The sequence below is a fragment of the Talaromyces marneffei genome, chromosome 2 (genome assembly GCF_009556855.1).
Source record: "Talaromyces marneffei chromosome 2, complete sequence".
NCBI lineage: Eukaryota > Fungi > Ascomycota > Eurotiomycetes > Eurotiales > Trichocomaceae > Talaromyces > Talaromyces marneffei.
Window position 1 is genome coordinate 2,570,352 of NC_072349.1, and position 21,097 is coordinate 2,591,448.

Below are 21,097 nucleotides of genomic sequence, written 5' to 3' on the forward strand. Positions count from 1 at the left end.
GTTAGGTCGGCGGTACGGTACCGGTAACTATGTACCATTTCGAAAAGAAAATTTTATAACGCCGAATTAGGGTCTTTAACCCTCCCCAACCATTTTAGATACGGTTACTGTGCATAAGTTGCCACTGAGATTTAGGCCATTTTCCAGTCCAGGATAGTTGAATAGCTAACCCTATAATCTCATGAGGAACCAATCTACTAGTCGCATATATGATTGCGAGGTCTGATTGTAGTGTATTCTATAATTACGTATGAGCTGCCTAGCCCTAATCCTAGTTACCCGTATTTAACAGTCTCATTCTCCTATTGTTCGGGGGTGCTTATGACAGTCTGTTCTTACCATCATGATACCTGGGGAAGGATATTTCGGTGGCTATTGTAGTATGCAATTTGATCTCCTTTACAATAAGACAGGTGTTTTATATCAAACATTGAGGTTTATGCCTTGTCATGGATTGAATCTAGAAGATTCAGGGAGAGGAGCCGATACAAACCAGTCCTAACCCTATGTAATGTCGGTAATGCAATCCGCGAAATCACCAAACGATGAATATGTCATGTTCGAGCTTAGGTCCAATATAAACAAACGTAAAGATCGATTTCCTTTATGCTGGTGATGGCCATGCTAGAGTTCAGGCTTATCGAGCCAGGTACGGAATGGGAAGTCCCCGAAGTCGCCGATTACGGTACGTATTCCAAACTTTACAATTTGCCTCCTATGTACCTACTATGAGTAGGTTCTACAACAATAACGAAGGTCATCGCTACATTTTTCAATCCACCAACACCCATCATTGCTTGATCTTGATTTTTGTGCGCGTATACAATGTGACTTAAGGCGGCGCGGCCTACAACCTATAACAATAAACTCAGTCAAACCCAGATTTGGAAAGTTCTTTAACAAATGTCATACCAGATGCCGTTAAGATCAAACCCTCGAACCCCATCTTCACTAGCATGCGTGCCCTGTCGGCAGCGCCATCTGAGATGTGATGCTGTAATGCCACCCTGCTCACGATGCGAACAATCGAATGTCAAATGCTACTATGTAGCTTCGAAACGGGGCCTGCGCCAAAAGGCTACCACCGCAACCCAGGACACAAGGAATCCTGCCACGGAGTCTTTTGACTCCGAAGTTTCTTATACCTCTCCGTTCTATACACAGACACTTACACCGACATTTAGCCCAGATATTAGTGTCAATTTTAATAATGCAATGTTCCCGGATACCGATAAATTTACGCTCGACTGGTTGATGCCTGTCTCCCAGGAGCTCGACCAGGCATTCCCATCCTCACTCGATGATGAGCAAATGTCTGGATTATCAAGCATCGCTGAAGATTCCGGAACCATAGTGACAACCCAGTCTGGCCGCACTGCTCCCATCAGCCGCAATATTGCCTTCGATCCCATGATGAAGCTCTATTACCAAAATTTCCATGCCTCTCATCCATTCATTATCCCGCAAAAGGCTCTCGGCAACTCCGACCTGGCTCGACTTTTACCGTCTTACTTGCTTTCAATGATGCAGTATGTTGGCTCCCATTTTCACCCAGATCCGTCGGCAAAGGATCGATATCGGAAGAATGCCTATATGGGGCTGAATGAGTCCCCCGAAGCAACAGGATTCAAAGTACAGGCTATGCTGCTGGCTGCAATCGTGGACCATGCTGATGGCAATGAGGAACAAGCTGGGTATCGCTTAAAGAGCGCTGTGATCATGGCTAGTCAATTGGGCATGCAGAGCGGTTCATTTGGAGGGAGCAATTCCTATGGAAATGTCATCTTCGAAGAGAGCTGGCGTCGGACGTTTTGGGAATTATTTATTGTGGTACATCTTTTCAAGACGTTTTCTGGTCAACACAATTGTGACGATATTCAATTAAGCGGATATCAAGACGAAGACCTCTTGAAGATGGAGCTGCCTTGTGATGAAGCCACCTATTTTGCAGCTGGTGTAAGTTGCCAATTATATTGTTTGGTTTTTTTCCCCCTTTCGGATTTCTCGTGATACTAACTCGCCTTTTCCGCCAAGACAATTCCCAAAAGCAAAACCCTACTACAACTTCAAAATTCGTGGCGCATTCTGGATAACCATACCGAAGAAACATTTTCATCATTCGCGTACCGCATCGAAGCCACCCGATTATGGGGGATGGTGCAATCGGCGAATTCGAGGAATACCGCCTTTATGCATGTTGACGAAATCGAACTCGAAACCTTGGATATACGCTTCGCTACGTTTATGATACGATTGATGAAGATGGATCAATGCTCCTCTTCCTCAAGCTTCAATGACCTTGGTTATCAGATGAGAAGCCAGGCACAAATGTTCACCCTCTTGTGAGTTCTTCCTGACAATCCAAGCTCTAGAACATGAGTTTCTAATATATGTGAAATTCAGAGCAATAATATACCTTCACCATCCGCAATCGAAAATCGGCCTGAGCCCATGGAAAAGGGCACCTGTGTGCATCGCAAGCGGCAGTCCTAGTTTTCCAGAAGGAACGGTGGATGAATTGAATCACCATAAAAATTCGGATCCGCATTCCCTCAAAGCACTACGGGCAGCCGGCACGTTACTGAATATGATCACCAACAGCGTTCTTAATACTAGCTCGATTAGTCCGATTCAATGGACCACGCCCTTTATGATTTGCGCGGTTACGATGAGCCTGATGGTCCATGTGGTTGATGCCCATCACCATGCTCTCTGTCACACTCCTAATTTTGAGAGGAATTGCAAGAAGAAGAGCTTTTCTACCTCCAGAATCGAACTGGGAATGAGGACGCTGGATATTTTGGGTGAAGTGTGGCCGTTGGCTAGATCGGTGAAGAGACAGCTTTTAGATACATTTCATGAGGTGCCAATATAGGAATCATGCCGGTAAGAGGGTGTTTATTCTATATTATGCTCTCTGCATCTCTGTATATACTCTATCAGAGAGAGAGACATAGGTAATGTGCTTGTGGGCGGCAAAAATCGGCCGGGAACGTGGTCTAGTGGTACGAACTATAGCTGCTGCTAATCTGATGCTCTCCGGTCGTCCTGTGAGACTAATCCCGGCAAAATAGGTATGATACCTCGTTCGGGACAATTAGCACCTCTTATATTAGAGTAAGGGAATCGAGGTGGTTCCGGTTTCGATTACCGGCGTTCCCCCAATCTTTTTATTCTTTTTACTCACCTTCCCCTGGTAATTACTCTGTATACTCTGTATTGGTCGATGTCTTACATCTTCCAGTATTACACTCTTGCATATTGGAACGCAGGCCAGGATCCTCGTCGCTCAATATACCCTTGTATCACACAATGAGGTAATCCCATGGCACAATCACCAGGAAAACGATGGTGAATGTACCATGCAAGACTTATTTGCCAAAATTGGCCACCATATTCCACTTCAGCGAAGGGAATACCGAACCGAAAAGTCGAATGAGCTGTTGTCGATGCGGAGCCCTTCGTGCAGGTTCACAATTGCCTGTTGTACATGTACATGCATCTCGGACCAGTGCTTTTTCTTTTCGGCGGTGTCCTGTTGACTCGGATCTTTGCATCTGACATGAAAATGGGCAATTCCCCACTTTGAGATAGTATGGTTAGTTCTAGGTTTACGCCTAGAAGGGCGATACAGAAACCCTAATACCTTATCTAGAAACCTCAACCTATCAAAACGTTTTAGCAGGTGTGATACAACGTGTGCATCTTAAAAGGTTCAAAATCAGTGTTTACTAGCATAGCGTATTTACGTGAAACTTGACCTGTCCAGTATCAAGTCACACTAGGGTGTAGCTAGGTACTTGAATCACTGCATGTCTTGACGTCTCAACGGACTCATAGTGTGTGGTGAGAGTCTCACTACTCAGGTGGCAACCAAACTAAGAGTTTCTGTGAAAGCTAGGTACATAGCTCTAATATAATTCGAAAGTGACAGCTACTTGGCTTGACACTACATGTATGTTCTGAGGGTCAAGTGTCTACGTTCATTGTTAAGCAAGCATTGATATGGCGCGAACTCAATACAATAACTAAGGCATTATGAACACGCACTTAATCTCACCAATTCCCTATACTACGGAAAATCTCCAAGAGCCAAAGATACCCGAAGAAGAAAGCAGGATAGAATATCGCAAAGAAAACATCGTACAGATACCGACGTTCCATATTTTGATATGTCTGGCCCAATTAAAACTAACTTGACATGACTTCACGTAGGAGAGAATGGCAAATTTGAAACGGCAAGGAGAATAGAGTCTGCTGGACTGGATTTTCTCATTTCTGACCCAGACAGGAAGGGACGAAAGCTTGTTTTCAAAATCTTGATCTTTTCTGATGTGCGGTCCAGATCTCTCCGCCCCCGTACAGCTTGGCGTGTATACGGAATCTTACCCAAGGCGAATAGAGCTAAGGCAGGACAATAACGAGAGCACCTCGAGTCTGTCCATGCTAGAATTTACGGCTGATCCTAGCGTCGAGGCCATTTTCAGTCCTAGTTCGAAGCAGCTCGGCGGACCATCCGATTTATTAGTAGGTTCAACCATAATCGTAGATTCAAGAAGTCGCTTGAGTTGCTGGAAAATTGTGAAGGATTCAGTGACCTAACCCTACCATATGTAGTCATGTTGATAAACAGGAGTTTAAATACATTGAGTTGCATGTACCACTGAAATTACTATTGCGTTTGACCTAAAAGTTGGAAATATGGGCAGTCTGATGTTGCATATGCATGTATTCCAGTGGCCTTCTAGCAGCCAAATACATGTCTGACGTTTGTCAAACCCATATATACAGAACTTGTCAACATGTCCTATAACTCAATGCAAGAATGGCATATTAGTAATTCACCTATCAGCAGATCCAAATTTAGCCAGCCACTCACATTCTGTTTTACGCATGTCGAGATAGCTCGGTTATTCAAGACAAGTTGGACGAGCACAAGGAAACTTTACATAGATAACCAGCGAGATATTATGAAACTACTTCTTTTTGGTTTATGAATGCTGTATGCTGAATACCCTTTTTTCCCTGGAGTCGGTTTTGGGATATAATTAGGGCTAGGGACATCAGATGATCAGAGGCTATCTAGCAATATGATTGGATAATGGATTAAACCAATCAACAGTGAGATTTGGTTTCGAGATGAAGCTAGCTTCATACGTACTAGCGTACTGCAACACCAACACCATAAGCTTGTGATGACATGAACAACAACCCACCTTCTTACTTGCGAGTAGATGCAAGTTCGAAATCGCCTGAGCTGAAACACTTCAGGCGGACAATTATCGGAACGAAAAATGCCTTGAAGTGATTCGCACAGAGGAAACCGCATCCTGTCACGCAATGGATGCTTATCCAAATGACTACATTGTGCATAATCTGCCATTAGTACTGCTGTCCGGCATCGCGCACGAGGAGGACGAGTCAAATAGCAACTCTAAATACCCATCTCTTCATGAAAGAGGTACAACAATTGAGTCGGATTTCCCGCTGTTAACGGGACCACTTGTGGATAACTTGCGCGCCGCCTTTATTGACCATGATGCTTCCGATGCTCCATGGAGACCGTCAAATGATGCTGGCAGGTCAAATGGAATTCCGTTGAGGATAAAGACTATCAAGAGGGTGGGTTATCTCTGAGGATAACGCTTCGAGGACTTTAATTGGTCTGAAGTCGGAATTTAGACTTGATACTTACATGTGTTTATGTTAGTCTTATCGCCTACCCCCGCAAAAAGCAGAATTTCCCTCCGATGTGGACTTTTCCTCCTCCTCCGTCGTGCCAGTCGTACATTCTCCAATTTCTCCCTTGACACCAGGCTCACCAACCTTTCCCGATGGTATTCTTACATCCTTGTGGATGCTCAAGCATCAGGACCTGGTACCAGCTGCCACAATCAACGTTTTCCCGTTAACCTCCGACCCCAGCATGACTACGCTGAGGGATAATCAACTAAAGATTGAATTGAGAGACTTGAAGGAATCCTGGAACGCGTCTGGCTATCGCTCTCGCTTCGTTGTGATCCTTGTGGCAGAAGATGGCATCTCCACACAGGAAGTTGAAGATCGACTTGCAAACATTCGCAGGGCTACAAATCTGGACCCTAGGTCCTTACATGTCCTAAACTCCGATCTGTCACCTGTAGAGGTAAAGGATTTTGTGCGGTCATTCTTGTTGTCTATTCAAGCTTTCCTTGTGGATTACTATCGAGACTTATCGAAGCATGCACGGCGAAAACGTAACAGGGGGACTATACCTCCGCCAACAATTCCGCCCACACAAGGGACCTCACAAACTTTATCAATGCAAGGCTGGAATGTTCGTTACGAATTCAAGCTCGGGGTGTTTGCTGAGTTCCGTCAGGAAATGGAAGCTGCTCAACGAAATTTTGAGGCTGCATACGAGACATTGTTCGGACAAGAAGTCTTTGAATCAATTGCTGGATGGAATCCAAGATTCAACGAGGCTCGGCTTCTGGGCGATGTGCTGGCTATTCGGATCATACGTTGTTTACTTTGGACTAGCCAACCGACTGCGGCCGTTCGATTTTGGCTCAGCCACAAGAATAACACAGAGGATATTGTCAGTCGCAAGGGCAAGGGAACGAAGAATTACGGATGGGAAGCTTGGGTTGCACGGTGGTCGGCGGTGATGGCCCAGCTCATTTCACGAGCTGAGCTTCCGGCATTTTCGGCAGAATTCCTTCTGAATCCTGCACGACTCTACGATTCGATTTTTCATCCTCCTGAGAAAGGCTTCTCGAGCGATGAAAACCTACTCGCCTGGGAGCATCTTCACCATCAAGGCTATTGGCTTGACCGCTCCGCCAGACATACTGTTCGGCGCCGTCAGCTTGCAGAGCAAATTCCAGAGGAGCACAGAGTTACGGCAGATCAAGTTCCCGCGTCGCAAGCCGTTGCCCAGTCGCAGTTTTATGATAATTACTTGGCACCCGAGCCAGCAACAGAAGCTCCAGGCCCCGATGATTCTGGATTCAACCATAACGCCTTATTACTACAAACGCTTAAAGCATCGCTACAACACTTTGCCGCGCGGGATCAGGTAAGGAAAGTTGAAAGTCTGAGTCTAGAAATCGCACAGTTTCACATCAAGGCAAAGCAGTGGCAAGAGGCATATGATATTCTGAAGCCACTCTGGCCCCACCTGACATGGAGGAAAGAACACTGGTGGGATCTAATGAGTGAATTCGCTTGGACATTGAGATCCTGTGCCCTTGAGCTACACGATATTGATACGTTGGTTTGGGTTCATTGGGAACTGTTAAGCAAAGGTATGATCAGTCTTGGAAGTTGAATAACTTGCTAATCTTCTATCTATTAGTCCTACCTTTGCGATCTATTTGGGATTACAATTTCCATCGATGTCTTGATGAGGTATCGGTTGGCAGTCCTAAACCCACCATAGTCCTCAAAGCCGAGGATGTTGTAACATGTCGTATGTCTTTTCATCTTCCTCGAATCTCGGTTTGACACCGTCTAACAATGTCAGTGTCGGCTGCAATGGTCTTTCAAAGGGGCGAGGGTAACGTCGGCCAAGCGCTACAGCTGCAATTGGCAATCACCTCTCATGCGCATCAACAGGCTACACCTCTCAGGCTATCCGAAGTCAAAATTGTCTTCGAGGGTGGTTTACGCCCCATTACTTTACACGCAAAAGATATCACGGATGATACCAATCCGTTATCCCATATCTATAACGTCAAACTACACGATTTAGCCAGTTCCACTGAATCCTCTACATTTCTGTCGCCAACAGCCCACATGGCGTCAATGATAGGGCAGGCAGATTTGATTTTCAAACCTGGTGAGACCAGAGTGTTCAACATGACCGCAATTCCCCGTGAACCAGGCGAATCACGCATTGCTTCGATTACATTAGCAATTGAAGAGGAGAAATTTAATTTCTTATATGTAATGACTAATCACGAGCGAGACATGTCGTTCTGGTGGAGGCACGGCCCTCGAGGTTCGTACAAGAAAAGAATAGGCAAAGGTCGTGATACCGCCATCTGCAAGATCCTTCCGAAGCCGCCGAACATCCAAATCCAACTACCAAATCTTAAACCGCATTACTATACCAACGAACGCGTCAGTCTGGCCGTGGCTATACAAAATAATGAAGACGATGCTGCGGAAGTCGCCATGCAGATTAGGATTCTTGGACAGCCACACTCACTGCTCAAGGTATCATGGTCTGACGATGCTGAAGAGGCTACCGAGTTTGGTGGTGTCAGCGTTGAAACTACGATTCACTTGAAGTCGCGTTCCGTCGGAATCCTGTCTCCAGCTGCTATTTCCGAGATTCCTGTCATCCTGTCCAATACAGTAGATGCTTTGGAATACGAAGTTGACATATCGGTCCATTATTTCTTAGTATCCGATCCAGAGACACCAATATCGAAATCAATATCAGCCACACTTGCGTTCATGAGGCCATTCGAAGCGAACTACGATTTAGTGCCCCGCATCCATCCTGATGCATGGCCCAATCTATTCCAGCTGGATACAGATTCTGACGGTGAAAAAGCCGACAAGCCTGATGGTTTGCAGCAGAGATGGTGTGTCAGCCCAAAGATTGTCTCGTTTGCATCCGAGCCTCTTGTCATTGAGAACGTCAGTGTTGGTCTCTTGGAGGTAAACGGCGGGGCGATATGTGAGATTGGCTCTGAAAGACTTACAACCCCAGAGGCAACGCAAATATTGCCCGAAGAACTTCGAGCTTCTGAATTCATTCTCGATGTGCAAAAGACTAGCCTAGAAGACCGGAGGTCCGTGGCACTAGATCTTTCTCTCAATATAAAATGGCGGAGACCGTCATCGCCAGATCAAGATGAACACACTAGTACGGTGACATCTTTAGCCATGCCACGATTCACGATCCCCACGGGCGAACCCCGTGTTCTCGCATCCGCATCACCTTCTAAAGAGCATCCAGGCTTAATACATATGGACTACACCCTTGAAAATCCATCAATGCATACTCTGACATTCTCTCTCACTATGGATGCGAGCGAGCATTTCGCCTTCAGTGGATCCAAGACAAGAGCCCTTCAATTGGTTCCTCTTAGCAGGCACAAAGTTCGATATAACATATTTGCATTCAAATCAGGAATGTGGATTCAACCTCACCTTGTTGTGGTTGACACTTACTTCAACAAGACTCTACGCGTATTGCCAACAGAGGGTATGCGAGCAGACAAGAAGGGAATACTGGTATGGGTTGATGCTTATGTATCTTAATGAGTGATGCCTATGATGGTTATATATGAAGCTCATTAGATGTTGTAAGGGGATTTCTGACGAACATAATTATCATGTATACACGTATCGGTGTGAATAGACAGGTCAATTGAGTGAAAGGTCTCTTTCTAAATGAAGAAATTAGACAATAACCAGCACATAAACCCTAACCCTACTTGATAGTGGGTCAACGTCACAGATCGGCGAACCAGTCAGCCTCCGAAGGCGGTGAACGCGCTCAGCGATAATCACTTATCGAGGACGACGATGGATGGGGTTGACCTTTCTTCTCGCAAACAACTGCTAACAACGCTCTCCAATTTTACTCTCCGTCGCAGTTCCATTTTGTCCGTCATCAAGCTCTTGCAGAATGTTTAGTTGATTTCTTTGCCAGCCTATACGCCGTAATCTGCTTGGTTTTTGTTGCGAAACCCCAACGTCTGCTGTCAGGCAAATTGCTCCTACGTCGTTCACAGTTTCGGTTTTGTCAATATGGCAGCACAAGCAGCTCTGATCGAAGAAACTATTATTGGGTTGAAAAAAGCATTACGACGAGAAAATGAGTGTAAGTCTTGCGCTAAAGAAATTTCTCATCTGGTCCTTGTTTTCAACCATTCGCTAACTTGCTTCGATAATAGCCACAGGACCCGACGCAGCTATTACTCAGCCTACGAATCGAGGAAATAAATTACAAGTGAATGCGAAATATGTCCATGAAGGTGCCTTGGGATTCTCGAATCCGCACGATTTCTATAAACAGGTGCGTTTTCATGTTTTCTCACCCCACTCACTTCAACCACGAGCGTTTTGCAAGACTCTGCGAAAACTGTCCGTCTGACCCAAAGTTTGAACTACTAGAAAGTCGAGCATGCTGGATATACTCGCTACATACTGCACCGAAACCCGCCCCGATATGATTCCGAAGGTGAAGAGATTGATGGCGATGAGGAACCGGACACGGAAGGCGAGGCAGAGGCCGCAGAAGACAATCCATTCGCAGGGATCGCACTCGAACGTACGTCGTGTACAATGTTTCAAACTTTCATATCACTAATTTTCGATTTTATAGATATCCTCTGCCCTCTAAAACAAGCTTCGGAGCTTCCGGACCATCCTACCCTGTCACAGCCTTACCGATCAAAAGCCCTGCCGACAATGATTAAAGCAATTGACGAAAAACTTCGGAGAGAAAGGGCACTTCTAGCTCGCGCACACAATTTACATCGGCTGTTCTTGGGAGACTCGGTTTGGATGTCTTGTGGTGATGTGGAGTCAAAAGAGGACCCATACATTTTCAAACGGCGCCATGCAGAGGCCGCGCATCAACAGCAGACAGACAATGGATCTCAAGGAGCGAATGGCCGTGTCGACATTGTCAATAATGGTGACCGTACTCGAATGAACACGGTATCGAGTAATAAAGACAAACAAAATACGGGCGATGATGTTGAGATGACAGAAGCCCCCATGTCTGAGACAGATAAAAATGCGGAGACTAAGGAGTTGAAGAAAGAGGATGGCCTGCCTTCCTTGAAAGACGTATCACCACATAGTGAGGGTGGAGACGCAGATTCTATAGCCAGAAAAAGCATTTCGTCCGCGAACGGCAAGCTCGATAAAAAAGACCAAGGGCGCAATACAACTCAATCTTCCCCACAAGCACTAGACGCCGAGCAAGGCGATACCGTCATGCAAGATGCATCAGAGTCAAAAAATGTTGAAAACAATGAAGACACCTCATCTCCCGAACCCCCACGACGAATGACTACACGCGCACAAGCAAACGCGTCAACATCAAACGAGAACGGTGCCACCACCAGCAGCTCGCGATACCTCTCCCCTGACGCAGCCACACAACTCTCAACTGCCCATCCCATGTTCCTCGTATCCAACGACATACGACCAGACAAAGACTTCGGCCTTCCCCCCAATGAAGCAGAAGATACTCGCCGCCTACTATGGTCCTACATCCAAAAGCAAGAAGAAACCGTCCGCGGATTCACATACATGTTGAACTCCTTACTCCAAGCCGACCATCTCAAAGAAGACGTCTTTGAATGGTGCAAGGCAGAGGGACACATTGGCGAAATGAGTGATGGCGAGGATTGGTATGATAGGGAGAAATGGGGATTGGCAGAAGGCGAAGACCTAAAGAAGGGTGCGGACGATGACGAGGTTGAGACTGCTGTTGTTGAAGAACGGACTACGGGGAAGAGAGGTCGTAGACGACAGTAGACGTTGTTGGACTAGCTTTCTTTTTTTCTTTTTTGCAGTCATCATATCACTTGCGATCAGGCTTGGACGCGAGGCATAAACTACATACCCTACTTACTTTTTCTGGTTCTGTTATTTGTATCATATACGGCGATCAGGGAATTGGATTGAGGAGCATTGGTGTCTTTTTTTTTGATAGTTCAATATCATTTTGAAGAATTGTTGAAATCTATATACTTGAAACCGAAACAACATCAGGTCGTGAAATGATTATAATTAGCTAGTCATTCATCATTCTTTTTTCCACCTTTCTCCACTCTCCTTCTCCTTTTTTCCTCGGACGTACATCTATTGATGGATAGGTTGAACTTCCAACCGCTGGCGTCGAATGTCTGTCAAATGAAGACGTCACGCGACACTTTCAACGGTAGAATTTTGGGTGTGGTGTATGTCATAGTACTGAAAATGTAGGGAATTCCTAGCCCACAAGTTCTCGCCCGTGGAGTAACTTCGCACTTACGTCTGGTGTAGACGTTTGTTCCTTGACAAGGATTGCGCGACGGCATTGTCATTCGTAGATATAGCCTGTTTGGACATCTTCAGTGCTTTGTCATTGCTTATGAACTCTTGGCGGCTTTGGCCCTCTCGCGCTCGCGTTTGGCATAGATTTCAGCGGTGAATGGGCTACGGAGAGTTAGTATTCCGAGGACATCGGTATAGAATAAGATGAGGGATAATAGACTCACTCTTCCCATCGCAATGCAAACCAATAGAGCACAAACACTTCGAGCGTTAAAAGCAGACCCGCGACCTTTCCATAGTACAAAGAAGTACCCAAGAAACTCAACGTGCTACCCCAGTACATAGGCGAACCGGTAACATTAAACGGAAACCCAGTAACAGGTGCATCCATCAGGATACCAAAGTAATCTCCGAGATAGGTACCAGTAACACCGAGTGCCCACATGCTCGAGAGAACGAGGACGTTACCGGTAGCGAACAGGCCATAGGCGATGTAGGGCTGGTGGACAGGTTCGTAGAAGGGCTGGTCCTGGAGGGCTTGGAGGTATAAATGGTCACGGAGAATGCCTAGAGAGAAGATCACGATGGCGAGGAAGTAGCACCCATAGTAAGGACTACCGAAGATGCGTGTTAAGAAGTGGTTCTTGTATTCTGCAAGATTTCCCCGGATTAGTTTTGAGACTTAGTTGAACATGACGGCGCACATCCTCGGTACATACCCTGTCGCGCGACAATGCTAAACCAAGAAAAGATGTAATTAGTATAGCAATAACAAATATTGATATTCATTGAAGCAAAATACTTACTTCCAGAAGATTGGGTTAAAAGCAATGGCCAGTGCAGAGACTAAATCAGGAACATCAGAGCCGGACTCCTTTGCTTCTCTCGGATGTGATCCGAATGGTCACGATGATGTAAACAATGGCGGACTGTAACTTACTCTGCAGACTGGGCTGGGAGAGATCGATATAGTCGGTGATGGAAGACATGGCCGAGGTGCTGATATAGATAAAAATGGGCGATATCGTGTAGTTATCGAGAAAAAGTGAGGTTCAATTGAGTAAGGTTTGTTGGTCTCTTTTGTTTTCGTTCACATGCTAGCCCGATGACGTGAAAGTGCAGTGGGGGTCACGGGGTCTGTGGAGCACCTTCCGTTAAGCAGCCAAGAGAGCATCATGTTCGCCAGCTACAATTACCAGAACAACAAGTCTTGGATTCTCTCCAAGCAACCCGCCATGGATCTTCCAGTGCCTGTTCATCACTGAGAGGACAATGGCCCTTAGCCAACGGCATCTTCTGCTCGCTGGCTTCAGTGGTTTTGTCTCCTGGGGCTTGGTTGTCAACTGGGTACCCTTCGCGCGTTATCTAGGGTGGGCGTTTGTCGCCGGTGTTCTTGTCACCTGTGTGTGCATTTGCAGCGCAATACTACTGACAGTCAAAACGAAATCGGAATATATCGAAAGACGTACAACAGTACCCAATTTACGATTTCTCGCAGCCGACGCCTGGTCTGAAGAAGTCAGTAACTACCGGAAAGCTACCGAATATGAACCAAAATCTTTATACCCTCAATCATTCGTGGTGTCGGAAGCTATCGATGAGCTCCTACAACTTGCCTCTCGAGACTTTATCAGGTCTTGGTATGGACACATTAGCAAAAACCTCGCCTTTATCAATGAGATAGACAGGGCCCTGCGCATAGCTCTCGAAAGCATCCGTGACCGACTTTCGAGCGAAGATGTGACATCCCTCGTTGTGTCGCGAATCGTGCCCATCTTGACTACCCATCTCAAGGATTTTGACCGAGCCGAAAGAGCTATCAGAGGGCGGAATTTAGCTCGGAGTGTGACAGAATCCGAAGAACTAGGACTGGCGATTGCCAGCAAATACCGCGATGGGAGGCTTCATCCGGCTGTCGCAGTTTCTCTTGCAGACCAGAAAACAATTCAGCAAGACTACGTTCGCAAGCTGGTTATGGGACTACTACCACAACTTCTTCCCGATAATCTATTGACAAGTCGCGCAGTGTCTGTTTTGATTAGAGAGATTGTCGCGTGTGCCGTGCTCCTTCCCGTGATAACTCTTTTGTCCGATCCAGATACGTGGAACCAGATACTAGAGACATATGGGCGAACCGCGTTGAACGACCGTAAAACAGTAAAGAAGCTTCGTGCCGCTCTTGACAAACATGCGTCGCCATCCAAACCAAAAGGGTCGCCTTCCTTTCCTCGACTTGGTCCAAATGACTCCGAGCGAGCTTTCGAACGATTTGTTAGGGCGATCAGGCGCTGCAATAATCTGTCCGACGCCAGGCAATTTCGTGCCCAGGTTGCAAGTCAATTGAAGCGGGAGAGTATGGTCGAAGGACAAGATCAAGTCTATATCAGGCGTCTTGAGACCGGTAAACGTGTCTTAGACCAAAAGGTTTCTAAGCTGGCAGCTAATGCCAGTATTCGTCGTCCTGCTGCACCATCGAAGCCGGAATTCAGACGTGATAGCGTGCCAAACCACAAGGACGTCTCGTTGGTTGATTTGATGCGCAATGCCTCGGGCTTATCGTATTTTATGGAGTTCATGGATCGCCAGAATAAAATGAGCCTTGTACAGTTCTGGATAGTGGTAGATGGATTTCGCAATCCCTTAGAGGACGACTTTGGCGACGAGAGCTCCACGTCCTCTGCAGCCTGGACATCTGCCGATGTTAGTGATATGGTTCTCATCAATGAAAATTATCTGTCAAAACCCGAATTGAATGTACTAGAGGAGTCCCGAGATGCAGTTAAGGCCTTCCTAAAAGCTGGAAAAAGAGCAAGCCCGGAACAATATCGGAAAGCCAGGACCGCTATACTGATGACCCAGTCTACTATTCTAGAAGAGATGGAGAGCAAATACTATCCCAAGTTCAGGGACTCGGATCTATTTTACAAATATCTCGCGTCTGATGAAACCTCACTTGCGGCGACCGAACAAGAAGCCCCGCTTCGAGCTTCGACCCCGGAACCTCAGCATCGTGAACGTCGACCACTTCCGCCACTTATGACTCGGACTCAGTCTCAGCCTAGCATGCAAAAGCCAAAGGACCTCCGGCGAGCGGCAGTTTCCAATGATGTGCAAAGCAATGGCAAGCTTTTTGATGATGTCGAATCATCCCCTAGGCGGTCGGTTGACTCGGACAGATCAGCACGACTCTTCGATGATGATTATGATACGGATCCCCTTTCATATAGCTTCAGCATGAGCTCTCAGAATGGAGATGCAGAAGCGAAGAACACAGAGGTCATTGAGAATATGGAGCAAGCGCTTAACGAAATCATTGTGGATCAACCAAACGGAAAGTCAGAGGATCCAAGACTATTTAGTGCCGTGTCTTCATCATCATTGTTTCCGGATGCAGAACAAAGCGAATCAAGAAGTTCTTTAGACACTTCTCGAAATGATGTGCGACTGGGAGAAAGGAATAAACCAAGCATATCTTCTCTGGGGTTGATTGGAAACCCTTCAAGGACGGGTGTATTCGAAGACGAACTCTTTCCCGATGAGAAAAAATTCATTGAAGACGAATACGCTGACCCAGAAGGAGATGAAAAGGATCCGGAGGATGAGATTCACCAAGCAGCCCCTGGCGATCTTGGCTTGACAGAAGCCATTGTAGCGTTGACCGAGGAGATTGAGAAATTAAACGCCCAGGAGTCGGTGTTGGATACTTTGACACGAAAAGCAGAGCTCACCAACAACACGGCTGAATTGCGAATTTTAAGCAAATCCAAGGCAAGTATCCAGCGCGAAATTCGCCGCAAAGAGATGCAGAGACAGCAATACGTTATCCAGGAAAGCGACAACAGTCTTTATGGTCGCTCTACCATCCATATTCCGTCTATTATGGTTGGCAAAGAGGAGGACGGGAATGAATTCGCAATCTGTATGTTTTCGACCTCGATGTTAATTTGTCTTCAGGAGGCTAATATCAATATTCAGACGTGATTGAGGTACGCCGAAATGCTGGAGAACAGATGCCTGCAGCATCTTGGGCCGTACCGCGTCGATACAGCGAATTTCATGAGCTTCATCAGAAATTGCGCATGCGCTATCCATCGGTGCGACAACTAGAGTTTCCACGTCGACGAATGATGATGAAATTGCAAAAAGACTTCCTTCAGAAGAGACGCGTAGCACTAGAAACTTACTTGCAACAACTACTCCTGCTACCCGAAGTATGTCGAAGTCGAGATTTACGAGCCTTCTTGTCACAACAAGCTCTTTTACCTCACGGCGCACCGGCCTCTGATGGAGAAACTAAGGATATTGTATCCCGGATCTACAATTCAGTTGCTGACGGCATGGATGACTTTTTGGGCAATATCACAATGCTAGATCAGCTTTCCACGGCTGGGCAAAATCTTATCTCCGCCGCGACAAGCCAACTGACCGGACCAGAACCTGCGCTTGCTACTGAAGATGCAATGACTGCTGCTGAAGCTGAAGCTGAGCTGAACGCCTTTGAGGATCGCGAGCTCGAACCATTCATCAAGCCCATTTGCGATCTTTTCTTGGAAGCATTTGAGCTCAATCGTGGGAACAACTGGCTCCGTGGCCGCGCAGTCGTTGTGGTCCTTCATCAACTTCTTGGCGGGACTATAGAACGGAAAGTCCGCGACAGTGCGAAATCGCTTGTGGAAGACGATAATTTGCTTCGGTACATGACCCTTGCCAAGGCCACGATGTGGCCTGGCGGTGTGATGAGAAAGCCTGTAGTCCGCACGTCATCACAGAAATCCAAGTCAAAGAATGAAGCCAGCTTTATGATGGCTGCTCTTATACCTGATTTAGCCGGCAATGTTGTTGGCAGGGCTAATGCCCAATCAGCATCACGAAAGATATATGATATTCTCAACAACCCGCACTTAAATGCCCACCTGGTCTTTACTATCCTGGATGAAATAGTCCTTGTTTTGTTCGGAGGAACAGATCCAGGACGCAGTCGGCAACAATCAATAGCCTAGCTTGTACGAAAAGCAGTCGTTGCATCAAGCGACGTTTAAAGTTAATATGATCCGTATTCATTGAAATATATACTTCAAGCCTCGGATGTCATGCAGGACGTGGATGTACTTTCAAAATCCTGCAATTCGGCGGTTTTCTTTTCTTTTATTTACTTTACTTTATTTGACGAACTTTTATGTGACTATGCAGCAAAGATATAAATATTAATCATTCTATCCACCTCAAGATAATGATTCTAATGAGTCGTGCCCTAACTTGGTAGTATATACTAGACTACTAGTAGTACTATGTCGAGCCAGCCCTCGTAAAGAGAGCAGACAGGGTGGGGCGCCGATAAGCCTAGACCGTGGTCGCCCCGACCCTAACAAAAGTGTTACAGCCAGGACCTTCCTTAGTCCTATCTTATTAAACTAGCTAGTCAAGAGTGCACCAGCGGATGAAGTCGCGTTCGCCTGTCTTCTCTTATTCTCCTCGCCCCTCGCCCCTCCTTACAATAGTCTACACGTCCTAGTTCATTGATCACGCTCATTACGTTTCAACGTCCCTATCGATTCCTGAACCTCCGGAGTTCATTGCCCGCCGCTCCTTCGTTCCTCTGTCATCAGCTCCGACAGTGTCTAAACCACCCCCTATCGATCGCGCAGCAAGTGGCAGGTTTTGCACGATCATACAAACATTAGCCTCGTTAACTTGCGCGTCAATTGTCAGTTCATGTATTTATTGGATTACTTCGACTAGAAAATATACCTTTCGTTTGATATCGGGTCCGACCGCTCATTCTGGGGCAAGATGAGGTCGCAACGCCGATTGAGACTCTATGTGGTTGTTGTCGTTGTTTTCTTATTGGTATTTACCTATTTTACGGTACATTTTCATCCCATACTGTTTCGATTAAGTACTCATGTACTAATATCCCGTAACTGGACTACAGACCGATACTGGCGGCGGAATCCAGAGCCACCGCTTCTATAAGAAAACCGTCACAGCCATGGACAATGCGCACACCGCAACTATTAAAAAGAACAACGAGGCCAAGGATGCCAAGGATCGATCGCATATACAGAGACTCGACCTTGAGAATAACAATAACAACAATAATGGTGGCACGCGAAGAACGACAAGTTCTCCGAACAGCTATAATGAGAAGCAGGAGAAACCAATTGGTGCAAGCCACGGCAAGGCTGACGACTCGGATGAAATTTCGGTCGCTGGAAGAACCAAGATGCCAATCCCGAAGCCAAAGGAAGATCAAGTTCGGCTCTCTGAGAAGGAGCCTGAAGCGGTGGATAAGCCGGTTGAGTCTAAAAGTGATGTCGCAACCGAACATAAGCATGAGACTTCAAAGGAGGAGGAAGAGGAGCGAGAGGCTAGTGCTGAACTTGATTCAATCTTGAAACGGTCTCCGAGTATGTTGTCCCAATTTCAACCATCTTCCGCAAGCGATATGCATTTGACTAATTCAATCCTCTACAGTCATTGTCTTCTCCAAGTCCTACTGCCCTTTCAGCCGAAAAGCCAAGTCAATTTTGAACCAATACAACATCGTGCCAGCCCTCTACATTGTCGAACTAGACAAACATGCACTCGGTCCTCAACTCCAGAAGCTTCTAGGAAAAATTACAGGTCGTCGCACCGTTCCCAACGTTCTAGTCAATGGCATCAGTATCGGTGGAGGTGATGATGTCGAAGCCCTTGACAGAGATGACGAACTCATCTCGAAGATTAAGTCCATTGCGGGCAAGAGTATTATGGAGATTGAGCGCTTGCCGGCGGCTGAAGAATCTCATGCACGTGAGCATGAGATTTGAGATGTTGCTTGGGCCTGATATGGTTTCGGTTGTTTTTCAGTGGTATATATGTTTTCTGTGTTGACGTCCATGGTGTGTACGGCGGATTTTATTTGCATGCGGCGGCGTTTGACTTCGGACCATGGTATTATTGTACGATGAAGTGGGAGTTTTTTTTTTCGTATTCAATTGAATCTTCTTCTATGTATGTATTGAATGACAGTGAAAGTGGAATTGAGTATATAGTAAGCTTCAAGACGTATGCAATAGATCTGTAAGTATTAGTATATGAATATACCATTCTCATGCGAGGGCAGTGGCACGATTGACCACATAGGAAAACCCCCTACCAACATCTCCAAATAATGTAGAGGTCAATATCGTGAAGTACTAACTCGTCACAGTGGACGTGGTGTTAACGGTCCCGCGATATTACTCGTAGTAGTTTCGGGATGGTCACGTGATTACAGCGCTAACCATAAACGCACGGCTAAGCGACGCACAACCTCGAAAATTCGCTCCACCAAGCAAAAGCGGCTTTACCGACCTTGTGTGCGAAACCCTTCAATTTGTGATTGTGTTTGTCGACGACCCGCGCCCAACTCTTCTCTCCCTCAACCACGACAACCGTTTTAGAGAGACAAAATGAGGTACCTTCACTCTGAGGAGACGCTGCCAATCCCTGAGAATGGTAAGCTATACGATTTCCTTTCCTTTTGTGTGTGGATGTGTCTGTGAAGGTTGGTCAGGAAGTGTCTGGATGCAGAATACAGGAGGGAAGGACGATACAAGGCGATGGAGAATGGGATAATACTATCGGCTTCGCGAATTGAATACGAAAGAGGACGATCTCGAGCGATCTTGAGCGAGAAAGAAAAAAAATCCGAGACTTGGAAGAAAGGACACATTCGATTGAACACCAGACACTTGTCGCGACAGACCTACCTTCGATTGAATAGACACATGAAAAATTTTGATACCATGAAAGGAACAGACAACTGACTCACTCTTGCAGTTACCATTAACATTCGGTCACGGATTGTCACCGTCGAGGGACCCAGGGGCAAACTCACCAAGGACCTTTCCCACATCTCCGTGAGCTTCGGTCGCCCTGACAAGAACACCATCTCCATCGAGTTGCACCACGGTGCCCGCAAGGGAATTGCCACTCTCCGAACTGTCCGTACCCTCATCAACAACTTGATCATCGGTGTCACCCGCGGTTTCTTGTACAAGATGCGTTACGTCTATGCTCACTTTCCCATCAACGTGAACATTGAGAAGAACGGCGAGACTGGTAACTATGAGGTTGAGATCCGGTATGTTCGAATACACAAGGATATGGATTTTTGAAGGATGGTAATTAGGTCTGACTGGATATGTTTGCAGAAACTTCCTTGGCGAGAAGATCGTTCGCCGTATCACTGCCCAGGCTGGTGTTGAGGTCATCACCTCCCCCAACGTCAAGGATGAACTCCAATTGTCCGGAAACTCCCTCGAGGCTGTCTCCCAGAGCGCCGCCGACATTCAGCAGATCTGCAGAGTCCGCAACAAGGATATCCGAAAGGTACGAACCCACCGTTCTGTGGATAAGCATATTCGCTATGACTGGAATTGGGTCACTAACATCGCTCACAGTTCCTTGACGGTCTCTACGTGTCGGAGCGAACCAACATCGTTGTCGAGTAAAGTTGAAAAAAAGCATTGACGATAATGATGTAATTTCTTCTTTTTTGTACGGTGAAACGGGGTGGTGGGAATGAGCCGAGTTTCTTCTTTCTCTTCAAAAATGGGAGATATACCTGAAGGCAAAGAGAAATACTATTACAATTTTTTCTTCCTTCTATTCCTTGTGGTTTCGCAAAAATTTCTTTTCTTTTGTTCAATACAAGAAAAGAGGAACAGCATCTGATTTAGGGAGTCTGTCGCGGAATTTCAAAAAAACAAATCAAGTTCAATTTTCACGTAAAGAGATATGGTGTAGGACCTCGTCCATCTCTCTTGGTTTACCGCTCACCAGACATAGTCGACAAGGGCATACATATATACATACAGAGACTACAATCACATGATGTACTCTTTCCAGGCAAATGGCTATCATTGTACAGTTGTTGTCCTTGTCCATATATCTGTAGAGTGTAGACTCTATCATTATCAAGCCCTAAGCCCTCGTCCAAAAGTGGACTGGTCACCCTACATTTGCGGGGAAGCGTAACGTGATCCCATTGGCTGGAGGACGTGTCACTCCGTTGACGATGACCACAATCACATGTAAGTCATCAACGTCGCTCACGAGGTGGGAGTGTTTACACCTC

General features: G+C 46.2%; 7 protein-coding genes across 7 annotated transcripts; 6 read left to right on the forward strand and 1 right to left on the reverse strand.

Annotated features, from left to right (window-relative positions):
* Positions 1–999: 999 nt before the first annotated feature.
* Positions 1,000–2,875, forward strand: EYB26_003291 (uncharacterized protein; the record flags this gene model as incomplete). Its single annotated transcript, XM_054262592.1, has 3 exons — positions 1,000–1,956; positions 2,035–2,342; positions 2,404–2,875. 3 exons carry the CDS (start codon positions 1,000–1,002, stop codon positions 2,873–2,875), a joined length of 1,737 nt encoding a protein of 578 aa, XP_054118567.1.
* A 2,465-nt stretch (positions 2,876–5,340) lies between these two features.
* On the forward strand, positions 5,341–9,258 carry EYB26_003292 (uncharacterized protein; the record flags this gene model as incomplete). The annotated part of the gene is made up of 4 exons (XM_054262593.1): positions 5,341–5,622; positions 5,711–7,289; positions 7,340–7,453; positions 7,508–9,258. The coding sequence occupies 4 exons, from the start codon at positions 5,341–5,343 to the stop codon at positions 9,256–9,258; spliced, it is 3,726 nt and encodes a 1,241-aa protein (XP_054118568.1).
* Positions 9,259–9,750: 492 nt separating this feature from the next.
* EYB26_003293 (uncharacterized protein) lies at positions 9,751–11,493 on the forward strand (the record flags this gene model as incomplete). Its single annotated transcript, XM_054262594.1, has 4 exons — positions 9,751–9,823; positions 9,897–10,018; positions 10,117–10,273; positions 10,328–11,493. 4 exons carry the CDS (start codon positions 9,751–9,753, stop codon positions 11,491–11,493), a joined length of 1,518 nt encoding a protein of 505 aa, XP_054118569.1.
* Positions 11,494–12,089: 596 nt separating this feature from the next.
* EYB26_003294 (uncharacterized protein) lies at positions 12,090–12,983 on the reverse strand (the record flags this gene model as incomplete). Its single annotated transcript, XM_054262595.1, has 5 exons — positions 12,090–12,156; positions 12,219–12,645; positions 12,714–12,730; positions 12,801–12,840; positions 12,935–12,983. 5 exons carry the CDS (start codon positions 12,981–12,983, stop codon positions 12,090–12,092), a joined length of 600 nt encoding a protein of 199 aa, XP_054118570.1.
* Positions 12,984–13,266: 283 nt separating this feature from the next.
* On the forward strand, positions 13,267–16,994 carry EYB26_003295 (uncharacterized protein; the record flags this gene model as incomplete). Its single annotated transcript, XM_054262596.1, has 2 exons — positions 13,267–15,913; positions 15,970–16,994. The coding sequence occupies 2 exons, from the start codon at positions 13,267–13,269 to the stop codon at positions 16,992–16,994; spliced, it is 3,672 nt and encodes a 1,223-aa protein (XP_054118571.1).
* Positions 16,995–17,784: 790 nt separating this feature from the next.
* Positions 17,785–18,803, forward strand: EYB26_003296 (uncharacterized protein; the record flags this gene model as incomplete). Its single annotated transcript, XM_054262597.1, has 3 exons — positions 17,785–17,859; positions 17,927–18,401; positions 18,469–18,803. 3 exons carry the CDS (start codon positions 17,785–17,787, stop codon positions 18,801–18,803), a joined length of 885 nt encoding a protein of 294 aa, XP_054118572.1.
* A 624-nt stretch (positions 18,804–19,427) lies between these two features.
* EYB26_003297 (uncharacterized protein) lies at positions 19,428–20,471 on the forward strand (the record flags this gene model as incomplete). Its single annotated transcript, XM_054262598.1, has 4 exons — positions 19,428–19,473; positions 19,798–20,101; positions 20,172–20,349; positions 20,421–20,471. The coding sequence occupies 4 exons, from the start codon at positions 19,428–19,430 to the stop codon at positions 20,469–20,471; spliced, it is 579 nt and encodes a 192-aa protein (XP_054118573.1).
* Between the last annotated feature and the right edge of the window lie 626 nt (positions 20,472–21,097).